This window comes from Rhea americana, unplaced genomic scaffold, assembly GCF_003343005.1.
Source record: "Rhea americana isolate MKP2758 unplaced genomic scaffold, rheAme1 scaffold_160, whole genome shotgun sequence".
Lineage (NCBI taxonomy): Eukaryota > Metazoa > Chordata > Aves > Rheiformes > Rheidae > Rhea > Rhea americana.
Genome location: NW_028185706.1, coordinates 2,086,609 through 2,109,191, shown reverse-complemented (window position 1 = coordinate 2,109,191; position 22,583 = coordinate 2,086,609). Strand labels below are relative to the sequence as shown.

The 22,583-nt window shown below is 38.3% G+C and overlaps 1 protein-coding gene across 1 annotated transcript in view; it reads right to left on the bottom strand.

The window, feature by feature from the left end:
* Nucleotides 1-22,583, bottom strand: part of LPGAT1 (lysophosphatidylglycerol acyltransferase 1) — a 68,369-nt gene that overhangs the window by 18,755 nt on the left and 27,031 nt on the right. Inside the window, exons 3-5 of the mRNA XM_085300156.1 lie at nucleotides 17,569-17,664; nucleotides 13,177-13,450; nucleotides 4,448-4,574 (exon numbers count right to left, since the gene is read on the bottom strand). Coding sequence (XP_085156282.1) covers nucleotides 4,448-4,574; nucleotides 13,177-13,450; nucleotides 17,569-17,664 — 497 coding nt within the window. The remainder of the gene's footprint in view (nucleotides 1-4,447; nucleotides 4,575-13,176; nucleotides 13,451-17,568; nucleotides 17,665-22,583) is intronic.

Below are 22,583 nucleotides of genomic sequence, written 5' to 3'. Positions count from 1 at the left end.
CTCAGTGGTATTGATAACTGTCCTTAAGTCATCAGTACAGGATTTCTGATAAAAACCCTAGAGCTGTCCATCACATACAACATTCAGCAAAAAAAAGAGCAACCTCCACCCACCAAAAAATAAATCCAGGTAATCTGCAAGAAAGGAAATAACCAGTTACCATTATGCCCAAAATGGAATCTAGCAGGAATATTTCTATATAAGCGAAGATGATTCAATGCAAGTGAATTCATATACGCATACAATTCAGTTGCTCTCTGTTAATGCTGCCGTRCATAAATATATCCTTTACGTAAACAAATATTTTTAAAGCAGCATGAAAAATAACTAAAAATAAATTTGAGTGTTCAATTATCCCTTATACATTATAATTTGATTATCAAGAACATTGAAGGTGAAAATTTACTGTATGCATTCCAACAAACTGCAGTCAGATCATGGGTACATTAAAAGGTCTTAGCCTATCACACCTGAATGATACGCTAAAACTGAAGAAAGTYGGAAAAAGACACAACAGATTTCTAGTATAACATTATTCCAGACATTCAAAGCAAAAGCAGAGGAGAGTTGCAGAAAGATATGACAGTAGCTGCAGGCGTAATTAAGTACCAGTAAATGCAAGGCAGCACTGAGGCAGGGAAAGGAAAAAGCAACAGTAGCTACGCACACACAGTCAGGGGCTCCAGGGTTAGCTAATATTATTCTGGTAAGAGACTCCGAGATCACTGCAGGGAATTCAAGACGTCCGTCATCTCACAGACGAGTTACAGCAGCATCGGAAAAGACACCGGCAAAAGGGATGAGATAACCAGCGATGCAGGGAGGCTTCTGCATAAGGGGACACTGAACGTACTAAGACTCGTCAGGTTGGAAGGGGGACAGCTAAGGTGGGATATGAGGAAGATCTCTAAAATCACAGGTCATACAAGGAGAGAGACTGAGGAACGATTTACTTGTTATCATCAGCACGCAGGGAAGAGGGTGCCCCCAATACAGCTGTCAAGYGGAAAACCAAAGACAAACAAAAAGACGGTTTCCCCGCTGCCGCCCCCGGGAGCGACCATACTTTCCAAGGGTCACGGAGCTTKGCAGAAGCCAGAAGTGTAAGCAAGCTAAAAACGGTATTAGACAAGTTCGTGAAGGCCACGTCCATCAGCATCTACKGAAACACCGCGATCCAGACGCAACACCTGCTCCCTGCATGTTGCAGCCCCGAGGGTCGCCTGCCGACGATGGCTCCCAGGTTGCTTCCTCGTGCACCCGCCAGCGCTGCCCGGAGCCAGGGTGCTCTGTGCGAGGGGTCTCAAAGCACGGCCACCTTGCATCTAACTGCGGCTCTCATCATCCCCGGGACACAGGCATAAACTTGACGTGCCAATTTACGAATTACCAAGTAGGAAAGCTAGCCAAAGCATCGGTTAAAATCGATACCTTCGGTTCACGTTTTAGAGGTATTATTTCAAGCTCTGAAACTTCACAAACATGCCACTGCTTTAGTTTCTATTTGAAGCATACTTCAAAAGTTTTTACAGGGTCAGTCATAAAAACTAGAGGCTATTTTTAAATGAACACTGAGAGCCTGGAGATCAAACTAAGAGACTCGTCTTTGTCCTCTGATATCCTCCAGTGATTTAGACTCTCTGGAACAAAAAAATATACCCCCCCCAATAAACATAATTTCCGATCATTTTCAAAAATTTAGTACTAAAAATATTGTAATATTCAATTTCAATGCATGGAAGGTTGTATCATCTTTATGCCTGTACTCAAAATTATGCTTTAAATTTACACATTTAGAAACAAGAAGTTAAATCACCTTTTAAAGTAAGTATTTTTGGAAAAACTTTTTAGTAAAATTCCAAGTACATTCAACTTGCAGCTATCACAGAGATCTGACAGAATAGTAAGGTGACCTGAATAAAGCAYGATAGATACAATGACATCTTATGTAAATTAGGGTACAAATATGTTTGAAAAACTTGTAAAGATAGATTTCTATAAAAAGCAGGGACAGATTTAAGCATGGCTGTGGAAAGAATCTCCCGTCAGCAGCCTGTATTCTGTATCACGCAACACTGACGCAGTAGTGATGATGGGAAAGGTCATTCACGGTTAAACTACAATTCAGGGGATCCATACAAGGATATCTGAAAGCACACTGTAAAAATTCAGAGGCTCCCCAATGAGCAAAACATTAATTCAGACAAACTAATGCAGTTCTGGGCTAAAATTATGATCAACTTATTTGGCATAAGAAGAGCGTTAAAAAATTCCCAGAGAATTCAGACTTGCAATTAACAGYAAATCAAGACCAAACACAACAAGAAAAAACAAAACATAACATAACCCTTCAGTTTTCTTTCCCTCCATAGCCTCAGTTTTCACATCACTTGCTGCAGCATATTATAAGTGGTAATCAGTTATATTTATTTGATATATATTTATTATTGAAGAAAAAAATATCTCTGGACTTTGGGGGGGGGAGAATCAGTACTTTGCCTATACTATAAATTTCTGATAGCTATGTTCAGATAGAGCTTCCCTAGATACAAACTGACCAACCTCACGAAGCTAAGAATTGCACTGACTTCCAGTAACCAGACTTTAACTCTTCTGATAGAAGATTATCTCATTGCTGTCTGTAATAGGATACCAAACTACTTCTCATCCACAAAGGTTCAAGCTATAAATGGATCAAAAGCAAAAAGTTTATAAAACTAGACTGCAGGACAAATTTTAAAAATTAATACATTGTGAGTTCAAAGAGCTCTGAGGGACAAACATTCCCCTTTTATCACTAAGATGCACTGTGTGCTTGTATTTCTAATGAGCAACATTTGGGTTGCTAATTGTTTCATGATATGCACTCAGACTCTTTTATAAATCAGTAAGCCAAATATGTCATTTTAAGTATTACATTCTTATGTATCATCATCATCCATCAGTAACTGGATTTCGATATATTTGCTTGGATAGTGGTTAGTATAAGGTGCTTAAGGAAAGTGTGCAAGAAGAGTACAGAGGTCCTGAGTTAGATGGACCTTTGTTCTGACTTAAGAGTAATAGCTCTTTCATTTTTGSAATAAGCACAGCCTTCAGCCTCGTACACTCCGCAACAAACTAGATGTAAATTCTTCAGCAAGGCCTCCTYGTTTCTAGAGAACAGTAAATTCACAAATCCATGGTAAAAGCAAGTAATAACTYAGTGAACTTTAAAGAATATGATCTGTATAAATGTTATTTTAAAATTTRTTAGTTCATTCTATTCCACTTCTGCGTTCTTGGTATTCTTGGAATGCAGCAGACATGAGTTTTTGTTTTTTACTGAAGCACGTAACTGTACTGTTGAAGTTATCAAGTGGAAGTAAGAGAGYTAGAATAAGTGGCATTCAAAGACACTGGTATTTATAAAGTGGAAGATAAACTTTTTAGTATGGAAAGGTAGCAYGTTTTCAGAAAGACAGCTGTACTCCTTGATCGAGATCTCCTATTCTGTTGAAGCTGCTTCAAATTCCAAGCATAAAACAGCCTCATGTTTCCCTTAAAAAGCTGCGAGTTGCTTTTCCAAGGTGACGAAACCTGTAACACTGCTGTAGAAAAAGATTTCCATGTTATCACCCCCAAAAACAGGACCCAGGCACTGCACCTCCAGCCAGAAGTGATGTCCCTCAACAAGCACTTCCCTGTAAACAGTACAACTGCAGGTGCTGACCGACCTCTTAATGGTACAGTCACTGGGGAGGGTAGAGGGACAGTCTGGGAAGGAGCGTTGCAGAAGCTAGAACTGCCGCTAAATGAAAAAAGTGCTCGTCAATTACTGCTGAAGAGACTAGTTAGCTATTAGGACATGCATAAACTATGGTGCGGAATAAGGTTTACTCAGACCAGCATCATTACGGACAAGAACAAGTAGCAGTAGCATAAAGCTATTTATTGTGAGAGGGCAAGCACAGATGCTGCACWAAACGCATGGATCCTGGGGTTGTGAACAGTCATTTCCCTCTGCAGCCACAGAAGCAACTGCTCTTAGCCACCTGCTTCTTTCTACAGTAGTACTTACGTAGAAAGAATACAAACCCCCYTTTATTTTAGTGGCATTTATTAAGAGTATAATACTAAACATTGAAATTTCACCTATATAGGTACCTCTCCACAGTGTTTAGCATCTTAACATAAAAGTAGAAAAGATGACCTAGTCATCAAATATTTCCTATGCCTACAGTCAACCATGGGACATTGGTCAAAATTGTAAACATGCTAGGATACAAAACTGTCACTGAACTTTTCAGAAGAAAGCTGTGTTCAAGTAACATGTTGCCTAGTTATGTAAGACACAAAGTAAAGATATTGCTCCCAATTTCCGATATCCTAAAACATGCCTTGAATAACTCTGAACACATTTTATGATTCTTTAGCTTGATACAAGAAAAAAGGGTGTATTTCCTACCTGTAATGTACATGTGTAACTGTTGGTTGTCGGTAGCCAAGAATCCAAGTTTGAATGTCTATAGGTTCACCTTTGGGATACGCAATAGTTGTATCTATCACCCACTGGAGGCCTTTTGATTTGCTCTCTAGAGATAAAAAGAAACATGATATTAAAATTAAACTGGAAAGTACATGCCACTCATTTGATAGCTATTTCATTTTTACAGTAATTTATAAGCTATCATGGGGCACAAATACTGCTTAAAAATGACAAAAGAAGGCAGTTAGAAATAAAATTTAGATTTCATTAAATAGTATAGAAAGACTCTTCAGTAAAGCTAGGATTTTACTTTCACAGTTATTTCTGTTGAGCTTAGGTATTGTAGCACACAGAACAGGGCAACTTCACTCATTGTATGGGTATATTCACACGACATGTTGACCCACATGTTAGTTGTTCCTCCCCACTCTCTTAAAGTAAAACATGGAAAATAAAAATCTAACCTTTTCAGTCTGTGCTTTAAGTACATGTACAGGTGGCCTTTTGTAAGAGGTCTCAGTGCCTACTTGTAGCTTGCTGATGAAATAACCTCCATGCAGATCCCTTTGGCCACTAGCCTCCACACTGGGGTAGGGCTGGTGGATAAGGGTGATACATTTCATACACTGCAGTTGGATTTTCAGAGGCATTAAAAAAAAAAGGAAAAGAAAGAAAACACCCCCAGCAAAGATTCTTTAAAATCTGACTTTATCTTGTAAGAGGGGGAAAAAGTCACTTCAGGTATTAAAGGCAAGAAAGCAGACAATAAAAAAGATGGTCAGTTTTCACAACAGAAAGAAGGGAGAGTCTATCCACAAGGCCCCCCAAAGACTGATGGCAGTACAACATGTTTATATGCTGTTCAGCAGATTAAGAAGCTGAAAAAAAGGGTCAAAGCAGGTAAGAAAACTTGCTATCAAAATTTCAAAGTCAGGAAAGAGAAATCTAAACACGAATGAAGGTCACTACTAGCAATAGTCAAGGGCAGATACAAACCTAGGCATGACCTCTATCTGGTCTTACTCAAGCTATCCGGCAGGTCTTCAATCCACGGGCTTGCAAAGAGGGAGAGCAGCATATCTGGCAAGCAGATCAAGAAGGAGGCATGCTGCCAGATGGCACTTGGAATTCAGCTTGTCGGTTTTATTTCTGTTCTGTGGGAACAGGAGTTGCCTCCTATCTGAGGTCACGTTATATTTGGGCTAGTATAGTAACAGCACACATTTACATCATATCCAGCAATAACTTAAAGCATTTAAAAAGTTGACTATTAAAAACAGCCACCTGTTGGTAAAAGCGTGCAAGAGGTAGCAGGTCTTAGTACAAAGTACAAGGCTCCTCGAGCCTGGAACTAATAGCCAAGGAAGAAATACGATAGAGGCTGACAAAACTCACGGCTGGCACAAAATGAACGGACAGAGACAGGCCGTCCACCGCCTTTTTCAAACCAAGAACTAGAAGAGCTGAAAATGGAGCCAGGAGAAATGTGCAAAACAAACGGGGGAGACGCTTCTTCACGCAGAGGGAGGTGAAACTGGGGGGAAGCCCCTACCAAGGGTGCTGAGAGCTGGGTGCACAAGCATCTGGAGAAAAACCAGTGGAGGGTTACTGACAGGCAGAAACCCCCGCGGGCTCAGGAGATCTGCCACACTGAAAGCAGTCAGTAGAACAGCACTCGGGAGAAATTACTCTGTGTATTTGCTCCATCCACACTTTTCCTCCGATATCCACTTAGAGTCACAGAGAGGATGTTGGGGTAGACAGACACTTGGTTGCACCCCAAATCACCACTTGAATTTTAGAGAGGAGCTACCGCACACATCAGTCTCGCACAGAAACTCTCAGGCACATTCTAAAAGCCAGAAGTTATTAACACTAATTAGAAAATACCTGAACAGGCAAAGACTGACTCACGAGTTTCTCCCTACATTTCATTTTGAAATGTGAGAAGACAATTACAGTAACACTATTGCATATATCTGTGAATTATTTTAGCAGACAACTAAAATATTTTCCACTCAACAATGCAAGCTGTACCCCTTCATTACAAATGCAAATAAACTACCTGAATATGGCTAGACAATATTTAATAATATGCACTTTGTTTAATTCAGTAGTAGGATGCAACGTACTATTCAAAAAATACAACAAAGTGCAAACTACGCAGACCAAGTTGAAATATCCACAGTGTCACCTTCTTGAAATACTGCATTTCAATGGCCTGAGAGGCACGTGAAACAAGAACACGAGGTGCCACGAAGAGCGCCAGGCCTGCCAGGATTATGGCAGAGTGCTTGTCAAGGCTCTCTCAAGAAAAGCACTACCTGGAGAGCCCTTCATTTTAAAAGTAGCAATGTTTTAGATTAGAGAAAAGCCAATATGTAAGTAATAGCATACCCACAAAAGTATTCATTTAGAAATGGATTTAGGAACAAAGCCATTCAATTTATTATTTTCCCAGATGTAAAGTGAGAATGAGAAATAAAGACAAGTAAATTGTCTAAGTGAGAAAGCAACAAGGATCATTAATCGTAATTAAAAAGTGCCAGACACTTATGGGCACATTATCTTTTTATTTACAGTAAAGTGTTTCTAAATCATTTATTAAATATTTAGCTAGTATTTCAACAGATTTTTCAGTGTATGATAGTTCAAGCTTCATTACAGAAAGACTACTATAGTCCTTTCGTATGCTGATTTCTTACCCTCTGCTTTTGAGGGCCCTGAAGAGAATCACTGCAGAGATTTCCCCACCAGCTCTACCCTTGTTTCTAGCCCCCTCCAGGGCAGGGTAGGGAGAAAACCCTATGCCTGACAGCACACCAGGAACCTCAAGATATGCAAAAAAAAATCTGAATATAATTTCAGCCTCCACAGACCTTCTCTTGTACCAAGCAGGTCTTGCAGCAGCTACCTCCACATGCTATTACAGAGATACACTATCATAGCACAATCACAGACATATTTCTGCATACTCTGGTTTAAAATAAGCCTTATATAATCATCCCAGATCTCACACTGCCAAAAAAATCCAAGTCACCGGGGATTTTCAGAAAATTAAATTGGAAACGATAATTTTAGGTATATGAACAATACTTAAGAAACAAAAACTGTACTCCAATCATAAGAGTATAGATAGCACATACTATCTGAAAAAAATACAATAAGCCAGAAGTAAGTGTCTAACCACCAAGTCAGCAGCGGAAATCTGCAAAGGCAACAGCTTCTTTGTAAGGGACCTTCCAAAGGCAAATATTAAAAGTATTCTAGGGTGAAGTTTTATTCACACAAACATTAATAAAATTGAGATTGACCAAATAAGCAATCCAACTTGCATTTTAAAACATGTACCTACAGAAGGACACCAAGTCGGGAAAAAACACTGCATCTTCAGCTAAACGCTTTGTTTCTGCCAGAAAGAAAAAGCAGAGTGGAAAAAAAATTCTTACAGCTTACTGCCTTTTTTTTTTTTTTGTTAAACTATGCTGTTTTCTGCCCATGAGCATTTTTGTTGTTGTTGTTGTTGTTTTCCAAAGCCACAAAGCTCTAACAGATTCTGAAACCGAGAAAGAAATAGGCAACTGCAGACAACACAAAAAAAGAGAGGTAGGACTGCAGCATCTCCGACGGTGCTGCTTTCAGCCTAAACAGACCTTTGAACAAGAACAAACACTTAATTTTCAAATGGAGCACACGACCAGACATTCAGAACAGAAAGACTGCTACCTCAGTTATAATTTGGTATGAATCTCAGGTCTTGGCATCTGTAGCAGAAGAAAGGGTGTTGAGTGCACTCGCTCAAGAACGCCCCTTGCCAAGCTTGGCCTAGCCAGCACAGCCAGAGATGCGTCCGGCAGCCAAGCCCCTTTCTCTGAACTTTCTGCTTTCTTTTAAAGACTTTCTCCTTCTCCATTTCTAGCAGCTGCTGAAGCATCCAAGCAGTGGGGACTGCCAGTAACTTCATCAGAAGAAACAACAGCACAGACCAGATTTCAAGCTGACCTCTCTAAGGGCTAGTTTTTCCTCTGAGGCAGTCTGCTAGCCACTTCCAGCACAAGTAGATGATYTTAATTTCCAAAAGTGCCTCAAAATATTAACAATCCTGATTCTCTTTAATTAGTAGATAAACATCCAAAACAGGCCTGCAGGGATCTCTCCTATACTGCTGTGTCCAAACCACGTAATAATAACGCGCCTTAGCACAACAGATACATACCTTTTTTGCGAGTGCTAAGGCAGGACACATATGAAAACAAGACTGAACAATCACATGGAACAATATTTTTCTGACCGAGACAACTGGATTAAAAATTAAAGACTCCTTTTATTTGCTTTTAAAATCACCAGCAGAGGTATGTTTTCATAACTACCACTTGTTTTTACTTTAATTATACATTCAGTGATAATAATGGCTTTGTATGTAGTTGGGACCAAGATTCTTCAAAACATTAAGTGCTCCACCATCCTCTGTAGTCCTCCCACAGCAGATACTTGACCACCTACTATCACGCACTTACTGGGGTTCACAGCTTCTCTTCTTCCCTGCAACTATTCTCAACCAGCGCTATAATCTGGATCTGGCTAGGGGGCTCGAAATTTCAAACCCGCCAGCAAACCATCAGTGATTACCACTCMGAAGAAGAGTGAATCGTAAAGCACTGTTTTAATCAGGAAACCCTGCCTCCTGCCAAGCTCTGGATGGTGTGCTACCAATCCACACTTTGGATAGAAAACAATGTATCAGCCASGAGTGAACCTTAGGGCTGCAGCTTCCACTTGAAAACATTTAACACTATTCAGGTGTGGTTTCCTGAACAGCTTACATTATCCTAAATGCAGCCACAAAGGGCTGTTACCTCCCCCTACATCGCATGCCTGCTTGTCACGGCTTGCCTGTAGTCGTATTCACAGTCAGCTGGACCACGGAACTTAATTTTAACTCCTTCCCTAAAGGTTAWCTTTCAGACTGAGCATCTTACTGATCACGCGAAGATCTCACCCTAACACATCACGATTCACTGGGAACAAAATAAGCAGCCCCTTTTCCAGGATTAAAACAAACAAAATCAGAAATCCAATACTCTCACAAGATAGCGAATTAAAAAAATTTTTGATTAAAAGAATTATGGAGTCTAGTGTCCAGCGTTGCAAAAGGGAACAGAAATAACTAAACGTACCATGCCACGCTTGAAAACAGTAAGATAGCATTTCATAGCAGCTGTAACCAAGTTCATAGAAACCTGTTATCAGACAAAACTTGCTGCAGGTTCACCCTTGGCTGGGGCTTTCTTTTGTATTTACAAGCTGTATGTTCAGTGAAGAATTGCTCCAACCCCCTCTGAACTGCCAGCTGTTCTTTCATAAGCCCTGAATCTAGACATGTCCCAACCAAAAAGGCAAAGCAAGTTTGATTTTTGCCAAACATTTTGCTAGTTTCAAAACCTCAAAGAAGATTGATTTGTACTAATTGAAGAAATGTTGTATTTGCAGCCACAGCAGAGACAAAGTTTCTGTTAGGAATAAATTGATCTTCCCAGGGTTACGGGGCTGATGGACACACATCAAGGATCTTGATGCTGTCTGCATTTCTGCTCCACACTAAAACCSTCTCCTGCAACGAAGGCGCCAACAGCAGCGCTTCTGGGGGGCACAGCGCATCGCACATCTCCCCAGGGAGAGGCTCTCCGCAGACACCAGGAATAACTGCTGTACCACTTAAGGCACAGATGACACTTAAATGCATTGTCTCTATTTTYCAGCTTCAGAAGTACTCAAGTAAGCCATCAAGTGATATTATTTGCCTTCCCTAAATGTTTTTCCATCCTTCCATCCATTAAAAGAAAAGAAAGAAAGCTTACACTTTCATTAAAATGAAACATCTATTTCAAAAGGCAGCAGCCTAGGTGCAAAAGCAGTAAATGTTTCGGTTACTTAGTTCTGTATTTACCAGCAGTAGGTTAAATTTCACACAGATGAGGGCTCAAACTTGAAACTTTAAATATAGCTGAAGATATATGGCAAAAGACTCAGAAAACTTGTAGGAAGAGAAAAGTAAGAAGATACAGCCTGCTTGTCTWAGAAAAGTAACTGATAAATGATCATTTTACCTATGAAAACGCCAAATAGTACTTCTGTTCTTCCTGTCATATATTATGGGAAGAACTGGATAATAAACTGTGGGAGATTCACAACACATGCAAGAATAAACTGAAAAGGCAATTGGATATGAAGAATATCCTAATTAAGGCTAATGACATTTTTGAACCTCGCACTTTAAAGCATAAGCCCCTAAAAAAGAGAGAAGAGAAACAAAATTAGAAACTTTATAAAGGGAGAAAGGCAGATTATGTAGTATATAGCTGTTGTACAGTTCTTAAACTATTACTTGAAGGTTGCAACTCCAGTGATGTTTGATGCACAAATCAAGCTATTGGGCTGGAGGGGGGCAGTGACACATGATGGAACAACTACTACACAACAGGGTTTGTGTCAAACCAGAGCACACTACAACATTATAATAAGAATGAACTATCTTTAACATTATAGTTGCTTTTGCCTTCTTTTCTGTTTTTTGATCCAGTATTATACACCATTCCAGTAATAACGCAAAATGGTATAAAAATCTTTAAGCATTATTTTAAACAAATTAAATGCTAGTTACATGATAGCTCTCAAGTACACAGCAACTGTGTATCGGGAACCATCATAACATAACCAGCAAGGAAACCTCATCAGGAAATGGATATAATTTTTAATGAGAAGGAGAAATTACTTGTTGGCCCTAATCTTAATGTACAAACAAGTTTACCTATAATCGGGGCAGGAGGAAAGAAGAGGAGAACTCTGACCATTATCAATAAAGCTTGGAGGTAACCAAGACCAGAAGAACGATACATAACAGAGAGGAAAGTTGATTACAGTAAGTAGAGGGGCTTGGTAGACCAGGCCAATGGAGCAACAGGAGCAGCACAGAGCGCAAGCAGTGGCATACAGAGGAAGAACGTTTCAGCTGAACCACGGGCCCAAAAAGTTTATACGCAACCTCTGTGCAAGACACTGATGTAACCATTACTGTATATATTACATCCAGTTCTAGCATACACAAAGTGAAGATGACYAATTTGTTAAATGTCTAACTTTAAAACACAACCTTATAAAATTTTAGTGCGTTCTGTTGAACAAACACATTCCTCAAAAAATTCTTTTCCTGCAGCGGTGAGAGTGAAGTGAAAGCATTTGGAAGGMGAAAGATAAGAGCAAGAGTCTTTTACACATGACACAGGTCAAGAACTAACCCTTCCTTACATCTCTGAAGGTGAAATTTCATCGTGGCAAGTAGTTTCTTTGAGCTTGAGGGAAGAGAGAACTTAAAATAACTCAGCTTCAAATAAGTCAAGTATTATTCTTCCTGGCATACAAGATTTAGTTTTACTCCTCTTGTTCATCCCTTTTATTATGTTTTCACATCCAGTACTCTTTTTACTTTGAAAAGAAATGATGGTTAAAAACAAACATTTCTTTCTTTTCTATTTTTCTTCAGTTATCTTTCCACTTCTGTATTTTAAGTAGGATGGACGGATGCAGCTCCATTATACTTCAGTCTGGTTTTTTTGTCTGTTTTTTTTTTTTAATTTTAGTTTTAGTTTTTTTGACTAAGTCTTCTAGTATCAGATGCTCATTTTTCAGCCTGAATTATGCTACTCAAAAAAACACACACAAAAAAAATCTCACCAACTCCCCCTCAGAGAATAACAAAAGTCAGGTTTGACGTTCAATGAAYGGGCTAGAAATTTAAAAGTACAAAAGTAAAAAACTTGTATTTTGGTGAATGTTTTCAGTTCCCTTTCAGAACTAAAAGGCCTTTATTTCACYTTTTAAACCTTTGTGCCTTTGGGAAGCACAAATGGAACAGCAGCAAGCCAAACTTGTTGGCAGCTAAATTTTAAAAATTGAGAGACTAAAAGCAGCAGCTCCCATATCTACAGGTATTATTGATATCCCAGACCTATAATTTCCCCTACACTCCATGTGTTCCAACTAATAATGCAAGATGAATATTCTTGTTTCTTCATAACTCTTCTAACATAAAAAGAGATCCAAAAAAATCCTTCAAATCTACATCTATTGACATCAATGACAGTTTAACTCACAGCAACAGAGAGGACAGTCATCAAAATCYGTACAGAATAGACAAAACAGAACTTGAACTCAGGAGGAAATAGTTTGAGATGAATGGAGCCTACACAGTAGTGGATGCAAAGAAAACTTTTAAAGYCAGGAATAGAAACTTGAAAATGGTCTGCATATCCCAGAAATATTTTTATTTTAGTTCCATTGCATCACAAACGAGCACAGACCATCAATCTTGCTGAAAGGAGCAGCTCCACCTTCTGCCCACTCCAGCTACTCATTCCAGTATTTGCTTTACYCATTATTTTTTGCTGAAACAAGCACTTATGCAGCCACACTGTGGACCTACTTACATTAAAATTAAGTTTCTCATTTTTTTTATCTCATAACATCAGAAATAAAATTAGAAGTAGTGAAATTAAATATGAAAACATTTATATAAATATGATGATGTATTATGAGTGTATTCTGACATTTAAAGAGACTTCTTCAACTCAACACTGACAAAGGTTTTGCTTAGTAATGCAAATCTTGAACATTCAATTTGCTTTTTCTCTGTAAGAGTTAAGTGATCTTACCTTTTATCACAGCGTCTCCACCTGCTGGAGTTCCATTTTCTTGCTGAGCTACAAGTGTTTTCAGAATTACTTGTGTTGCCCCAAGTCTTGGCAGGGTGACATGTTTAAGAAATGGCAAACTGTTTTTCTTGGCAAATGCCTGGCTTGTTTCCCTCCTTTTCCTAAGAAAGCCACCTTCTGGAAATAAAACAATCCATTTCCGATTACGGCTYCTGTAATATTTTTCTAGATGCTCCTTGAGTAACACAAGCTGCTGGTCACGGTGTGCTCTCCCCTATAAGGGATAAAATATTACCTAAATAAAATGAATGCTTAAGGGACAATGTTAAATAATTACTACAGTTCTAAGATTTTTCTCTCTTTTCAGAGATACCAATTAGCCTCTACTTTAAAACAAAGTAATGTTGTCCTCAAAATAACCACTCCTGGCCAAGTTAATGCGATTTTAGAGAAAAGCTTAAAAAGCCCCCCAAAACAAAGGCAAACCTTTGAAAGCGAGGACAAAACTCTCCATTTGACCACCTTCCTGTAAGTGAGACTTCTAGAGTGTCAATAGGAGCTTCACATAATAGGACAATGTATTTACAGAATTCTGTACTTATTACCAGTTTCCAAATTGAATTTGCTAAGTAGAATCCTGCAAACACAATCTAGAGGTTAAGTTGCGTCCTTCCTGCCCGCGCTAGTAATATCTACAAGGTAAGTAACATCTTCCCTTGGTCCGAATAACCCCGTTATCTTCTGTGCAACTTTTTCCCCYGTCCCCACATTAGAATTGCGCAAGTAGCCAAAGACAGAAGTAGGCCTGAAGCATGAACCTTAATTTAGTTATTCTGCAGAAAAACTGCAGAATTCTCTCCACTCTCCAAAAAAAATGTGCTGCTTGAATGCTTAGTTTCAACTGAAATTAGCATACTGACAAAAACACTTATTGACTAGATCTTTTCTTCTAGAAGAGCCTTATTTGAAAGAAAAGCAAATAGCACTGAGCTGTAACATTTATAGGCTTTCTTCCTCTAGCAGAGGCTGTTGTGTGGAAAGTAACTTGCTTTGGGGGAACTCAAAAAGAAAGAAAAGAAAAAGAAAGAAAGAAAGAAAAAGTGTTTAACAATGAAAACAAGTGACATTCAAGTCAAAGATAAGCTGTATGGCACCAGCTTCTGGTTGATTTCTGGCTGATGATAAGATAGTTGGATAGTTAGCTGTATACAAGGTATAGCCAGATGATATTTAAGCCTGAAGGACCAAGGGCAGGGGGCGGGGGGGGGGGGGGGGGGGGGGGGGGGGGGGGGGGGGGGGGGAAGGGAGGGAATCAAAAGACTCTAGGGTTCATTTTGCCTTTTTGATGCGTTAGCACAACTTCTTCTCTTCAGAAAAAAAATATTATTTTCAATATATGCAGTCACAAATCTCTTCAGCACAAAGCAATCTGGTAAAAGTTGCATAGAATGGAATCTGGCCAAAACTTTAATTCTTCTGAAAACTAGTACCCCTGAGCAAGCTAAATATGCATTTGAGCTCTTCAGCTGTAACTCTGCTCAACCCTCAGCTGAAATAGGAAGATATTTTGAACAAAGTTCTTTTATATTCTCATCTACCATAAAATACAGTTTAACTGAAACCAATAGACTTAAAGCTTTTATTTTTTCCATTTTACCAGTACTTTGAAATACAATTTTACACTGCATCCAATACTGTCATTTAAATACATTGTAAGGTATACAAGATATATTTAAAAATACCAAGCAATTGAATAAGCTATGTCTYACATTAAGATGAATGAATTACTTTTATCATAGGCATAACAAAGAGTTAAGCCCAAGGACTGTAAGATTTGTCCTTAATTACTGCAGAAGTATCTTAAGAGATCTCTCTTCTCACCCCCACACAGCAAGAAAGAGCCACCCTGATTTCACCAGCATGAATTTACACTAATTAGTATTTCTGAAGGCTCTAAAGTGACTTTGCCAAATCACTCAAAAGACACAGAAGTCTGAAATTTAAATTCTCCTAAGCAGAGGCAGTTTTAATGCTCTGAAAGTTCCAGGATAATGCCATAAACCTTCTGCTAGTTTTGTTTTGTGGGGTTTGAGGGTTTTTTTTTTGTTTTGTTTTTTCAGAGAGCTGAGAGTGGTGGTGGAACAGAACAAGGTTGAGCAGAAAGCAGTAACAAGTACTTCACTGCAGACAAGTTCTGTGAAAGCATTTCTCCTACATTTTGAAATCTCATCATTGCAATTATTTCCTAACTTACCTCTTCAGAAGGGAAGGAAAAAGCTCTGCCTGCTCATATTAATTCAATTAGGGAGCAACATAAAGAAGTTCCTCAGTTAAAACAGTCCTTTCACACCAGATCACAGGACTCCAGGATAGCACAGTAGTTAAGAAAAGTGCAGTGAACAATAAACTTTTCAYACATTAGATATTAAAACTTTCCAAAACCTAAAATACCTAGAGAATATGACTAGTGGATAAATTGAGGTTTAGCAAATACTTGAAGGTTTAAAATGCTGTAATATGGAAAAAGCTGCCAGCCTAAGGGTAAAGCAAGGTGTGTTTAAGAAGAAAGAAACCAACAATGAAAACTAGTAGAATTCTGAAGAGCCCTGGAAGACGCACACATTTCAAATACTATCCAGAAAGAAGAGAAAGCAGGTTATATGGAAGCAGAAGAAATGCCTTAATCTCATCCCTCAAGATCACGGCTAGTTTCCTCAAGATCACGGCTAGTTTATCAGTATCAAGGGCAATAGGCTGAACTTACTTTCCTGTAAAGGAAAGTAGTCAGGTACTAGCAAACTTCTGACAAATTCTTTAGGGTGGCAGGCGTTTTGCATCATCAATATGGCAACTCGATGAGAGTGTTTCTGGGAAACTTTTCAATAGGAAAAGAGAAAGCAATAGTCAACTCGTAGCAGACATCAAAAGCATTCCTAAAACTGCTAATGATCCTGCTCTTGAGAATGAGGCTAATACACATTTTTAAYGGAGAAAATATAGTTTGCCATGATCAAATTATATTATTTTACAGAAAAGTGTATTTGCTCATTCAAATATTAGTAAGGCCTTTTTATAGTTAGGTAAAGGATCATCACTCACTCACCTCAAGTGTTTACGCTACACCTATTAGGAAAAAGCAAACAGCAAAGAAATGTTTTGTGATTAATCTATTTATATTTGGATTCATGATGGGTAATATTTTATTTGTTATGTTGCACACCTCTGTCGCTTCACAAAAATGAGGAAGAGCGTTGCATTCTGTAGCTCAATGATTTGGTTAYGCTTTGTAACTAGAATTGCAGCAAGGTATGCAGAAGATATGATTAAACAACTGACAGCCACGTGTACTTCAAAACAAGCATTTTGTGAATTCGAACTACAGAAGTGGGTTTATATTTTACAAAATGTCAGATCCTGTTCTTTTCAGTACTCTCTCATAGTTCACAGTTGTATATCTCTGGAGACCTTCATTTTATTACATAACCCTGCCTGAGGTTTTCTAGGCATGCCTCCAGTCTCTTCATCAGAAAACTCACTGTAGCAGTATACTGCTGTGTAGGAATATAAAATTGCTTCACTCTGAATAAGTTAGCTTCTCCTTCTCTGTAAAGTTAAAATATATGAATTCTCTCTGGCTGTCCATACATTCTAAGCCCAGACAAATACAAATAAGGAAGAGAAAGAAATGTGTATGCACRTCGTCATAGTACACACAACTGGAACCAAATCCATGCTTACTATTAAATTTTTAAGTTTCTGTTTTTAAATTATGGGTTTGTGCAACAGCTGCCAAACAACAACTCCCCCAAAACTGTGAAAAGAAACTGATTTTTTTTCCCCACTCATTAGTATTTTGGATGATGKACTCAACACACATTAATTTCTGAAGCTCAAATATTAATTTACCTTCAAGAATCAATTCATTACTATTTATGTTTCAGTTTAAGCTGATACAAACCATGTCACCATCAAAAGGGATGGTCCTGCCTTTCGTTATCTGAAACTAACCCTGACAGTCAGAGCAATGAACTAACCAGACTGACTGCACAGCTTCAAAGTCATTAAGGAAAGAAGAAAGGAGGTCAACAATGTACGGAAGCGGAGACACAAAAAAGACTGCCCATGTACCTCATTGGTACCGCTCTCTCGTAACACCCTCCCATCTCAGTACAGTCCTGCGGATGTTTGCGACAGAAGTTTTAAACAATACAGAAGATCAAAAAAAGAAAGAAARAAAAGTAGTTTCAGAATACCAAAGTTCTACGCAAATACACATTTCAGAATAGTTATTTCATCCTGCAATCCATCTAGGCAGACTACCACAAGTCCCAGAACACCACAAGGTTCCAAATATAAGGATAAAACAAAGCACTATTGTATGTTTCCATTTACCTGTCTTATAAAGAAGTCTCCATGGATTAGAGACACAATGCCGAAGTTTGTATACTTAAAAATATGATCCATCAGCCACATCATATGACGGACAACCTGAAGTAAAAAAATAATAATTAAAAAAGCTAAATAAGTATTGCATGTAGAGAATCATATATATACACATCAGTCTTTCAGTCTTTTTTTTTTTTTTTGAAGCTACGAAGAAGTTACTCTCATAACAGCAACAGAAATGAGCAAATATATGGAATTAATTCCTTTATGCCTCAAAGTAAAAAGCAGCAGAGGTGCTAAATCATCCCCCCCCCAAGAACAGTATTAAATACAGAATACCCTTTTAAAATTTAACATACGGTTCTAGACTCCAGTATAGCTAGCAGTGATTCCCACTCCCTGTTTACACACATGTACTACGTTTTTTACTGATGTTCCATTGTAATTTTAAGTCAGAAAATCCCAAACCCAAACCATTTTCATTTTTGTTTGTTAAAAGACACACAAAAATACAGGTTTGTATTTGAAATCTTCAGCTGTTTCATGCCTACTATAAAAAAAAAATGTTTCCTTACATTTTTTGCATTGGATATCTCCTTCCCCCACTTTTGATATGYGCATGCTTCATACATGCCTCTCCTGGTCTTTGAACAGCAGCAGTTACCTGGCTACGGCCCACATGCCATTAATATCTTTTCCCCATGGCAGAGCAGCCACATGCATCCCTCAGCAATTTTGTTAAGTGCTCCTGATCAAGAGGCACATTGAAAAGGTAAAAATAGAAGTTGAGCCATTAGATTCACCTTGACCATTATTTCTATAAGACAATGAAGGCAGGTATTATATATGTTCAGTCCTTTGAGGTTTAGGAAAAGAAAAGTTACTTGAGAGTAAGTAAGAGTATGGAAAAGCTGCTACTCCTGAGAGGTCTCTCCCCTTCTTGCTCACACACACATTTTCAGAAGGGAAGGAGTTGGCTTTCCAGGACTGGAAACTCCAGCATCTCTTATATGCTCTCAGTCATACATGAGGCTACCTGCTTTACTCTTCCTCTATTAAAACACTGCACATTCAAAGATYGATCCAAAGTTCCGTGAAAATTAAAGCCATAGGAAGTAATTCTCTTCCATTCAGCATGATCAAGAAAGAGTATGAAATCCACAAGAATCACAGTTTTTTTGAATCTTAAACAGGCATGCTCTGCTTGGCATCCTTCAGTTGTTTAAGATATATAACTTGGGACAAAAGCAGAAATAAAGATGCTAGATTCTTTAAGAAAACACAATATATTGTTCATGCATTAGTTGACTACGTCTGCAGCTAAAGCATACTCTACGCTTACTCTTCAAATGCCAGAGGTCTGCACAGTCACTGAAACACTCAGAAGCCTATTGAACACACAGCCATGCTTTCAACAACACTTCTAACAAAATAGCTTGCTGCAGTGGATGATGGTGGCTTTTGCCTCTGTTCACATTTTTGCATGTCTAAGCAGAATTTGTAGAAAGAAGTATTTTAATGCGGGAATTCTGATGTACAAAATTTTAGATACAAAGATTGCCAAAGATTGCAGATTACCAAACGCTTTTTGTCAAACAGAAGTCTTTCTTCCAAATACATCTAATTATCTCTTAGGAGTTCTCTGACTACCTATTTTTCTCTTTGATCACAAAAGCTGTAACTGAATCCTGGGCTATATACTTGGAAAAAAGTAACTGTAGATACCATGTTTCTTTTACTTATCCTTAAACAACTGGTGCAAGATGCTCAGTAAAGTTTGACACACCTGTAAGAACGTAACTGACAGAGAACACTGGAGATGCTTTAATGTCACAGACATACAGAAAATTTTCCAGCTAAGTCTATATGCCACGTATGGAAGTTAGCTATCTTTGCAGAAGAATACATTACAAAAAACATCTCAACTTTTGTGGGTTTTTAGTATTAGCAAATTTTCTATTTGAAGAGTGTGGATAATGCAAGAGGACTGGTTTTGGACCCTCCAGCATCTGTAGAAGTAGGAAGGGAAATCAGGCCTGAGAGAAAACAGTTCTCAGAGAGGTGAAAGGTTTGCTTTGAAGGGTATGCTAGCATCCCTTCCTGTCTACATTTCTTAGTAGATGCTAAATGTCCATGGGAGCAAAGACACACTACATATTTGTGAAAGAAAAAAAGTTAGCTCCTAGATATAGCTTCCCATTTGAGACTAATTTAGTYAGAGTAGTTCAACTATCCCTTAGGTAGTATTACAGAGAAGAGACAGAATCTTAAAGAAAAAGTTCTTCTCTGAAAAGAGGGAGACTCCCCCCATTTCAGCAAAACAGAAGGGAAAAAAAAGAAATGAAGGAAAGGTGTGCACTAAGGATGAGATTAAAAACATTTCAGAGAGGAGTTACTGCTCCCTAAGGCATCACAATACCACCAGCTCACACCCAGGCATCCACACAGAGAACACATGCTGAGGTAGGTCTTTGCCACCATCAAGTTAACAATACTTCTCAAATTCCAATGATGATGCTTTAGTCTGCAGCAATGGCCATATCACTGTCAGTGCTCATGTATTACTTTTTGACAAAGATTGTTCTATTATATCAAGTACAGACTAGGCCAACATCATTTTGCTGGAGGAGATGAGCAAAGGAGATATGCTGCTTCCCTGAAGAGTGAAGTTGTGAGGAGTCGACACTGGTCCCTAGATATACTTGGCAGAGCAACTCTTCCCCAGCAATRCTGGGGCTTCTTTCCTCCCATACCAGTCTTCCTTACCATGTACCAGCTTGCCATTTAGCTGACAAATTTAGATGATGACAGGTTTCTCTTAAAAGTTTATCATGGCTTTTTAGAGCCTGAAGTTCATCTGACCACATCTTAGAAGACATAAAGCTTCTAACTAGCATTCTTGGACCTTCTCAGTCTTCTTGAGGAAGACTGAATGTGTCAAAGCATATCAGTGTAACATAGAAGTTCTAACCAAGACAACAGGCAGTTTGCTTTGAGTGGGCTACGATCAGATAAACTCCAGAGCTCAGTGATGTCAAATCTGCCTATGAGCCTACACAGTGATACAGAGTACCAAGAGGAAAAAAAGTACATCCTACCACATAAAATAAAACGAAGGGAGAGTTCAAAGAGCAATACATACCTAGTTACTTTGTTTGCAACCAACAGGCACACTAGGTTAACAGATACYCATTCTGTTCTGCCATCAAGGGCAGAATAGAGGAAAAGGCAGGATAGTGGTGACTCTTCTCTCATTTAACATCCTCAGGAGCTAAACACTGCTGTTCAGAAGAGTCTCTTCTTGCATGCGTTTCAAGTAGGTTTAAGCAAACACATTCAAAAACGGTTTAAGCACAGACTCATAGATGTTTAAGGACTGACAGAGTTTTAGGACACCACTTCTCATGCTTTTTGCTTCCTCCTTCMTACCTAAGGAAGTTAAGAATATGGAGGAAATTCTTCCTGAGTCAATAATAAATAACAAATCTGAGCACTTCCTATTTACAGGCCTACCTTCATTTCACTTTGCATAGATTTCGTATCAAAGCAACCTGAATAGACTGACTTTGATCTTTGAAGCATCTCTCTGCAACTTCACAATGAAACCTGAGGATAAATGGTCTTACAACTTGCACTAAAATCAACTGAAAACAACTTTTCCCCTCCACTACAGCCTTTCAGCCAGTGCTTTCTTCTCTAGCTCAGAAAATACAGCCAAATTTATCATTTCTAATTCAGTCGGAGTGTCATAAATACAGCATTTTAACCTACTCCACTTTGCTGAACACATCACATTTAATGCTGATTAAATGTCCACTAACTTACTAACAGTTTGTTTTAACAGTTACTTTCACAACTGAATTGGAACAATTTCTTATACTATAAAAAAAGAGTATTAGGTCATTTCTGATGCAGCAGAAACCTTGCTCAGTGTGGCTTACCTTATAGTAAAACTAATACTCAAACAATACTAGACCAGCCCTTAGCTATAAGTTGTAATTTTAATGCAAGCTTTACTTATTTAATGAGAGATTAAGTCTCCATTACTCACATAAGTGAATCTGAAAGAGAAGTGACTTAGAGTATGCATTTTAGCTTTCTCTAAATTTGAGGAGACTAAATTTGCTTAAAATAGATGTATACAAACAGCATTGTAGCCTAAAAATTCATAGAATGCTAGGAAAAAAATCATCATGTTTCCTTACGTGGCCCTCAGGAAATGGAAATCTACTGGCAACTTGCAAGAAAGCCTCAGTATTCTACTGAATGCTACTTTGCTACACAGAAAAAGAATTTTGTCTTAAATTGAACGTTTCTGAGGACTTAAATTAACAGTAAAGAAAGGCAGCAGCAAATGGGTAAGCGCTCACAGATTACATCTGGATTCAGTCCACATAGCCTGGTAAATGAAAGCAAAAGAGATTTTGAACTGTTAGAGGGGAAAGCTCTTCCTAGTTCTGCTATTGCCCTATTGCTGAGAAGCAGGCTTTGGTGAGCCATTTTACTTCTCTGCACTCCCTTCTGTGTCAAAAGAAAACAAGTCTTTCATCCTCACTAAAGCAGGCTGAGAGCTAGAAAGTGTTGTTAATGGTAAAAAGTGTTTATTAATCAATGCAGCTTAACTGCCCTAAACAAAATAAAAGCAATTCTTGTAAAAACACTATCTTGTTACATACAGATAAACAGCAAGCTTCTGGAGGACTCCATGTGAATTTTAAACTCTATTTTTTAAAAAAACTTCYCCCTTTTAGTTGCTTTTTAATTTTTTCTTTAATTTTATCAGGACAGTTTTCCTTTTATTACTCCAGTGGTTTCACATTCACTCAAAGGGAAGACAATTCTGTACACCTGTTCAGAAATTAGAAGCATGCTATTTAAAAACACCTGATTCAGCAGGTTCTATCAAGGATAAACTATTCTGATCTTTCTCATTATTTTTAGCCACTTGTACTACTCATGCAATATTTTAAGTATGTGTTGAAGCTTGTACTTTTCATTTGCTAAAAAAAAAAAAAAAAAAA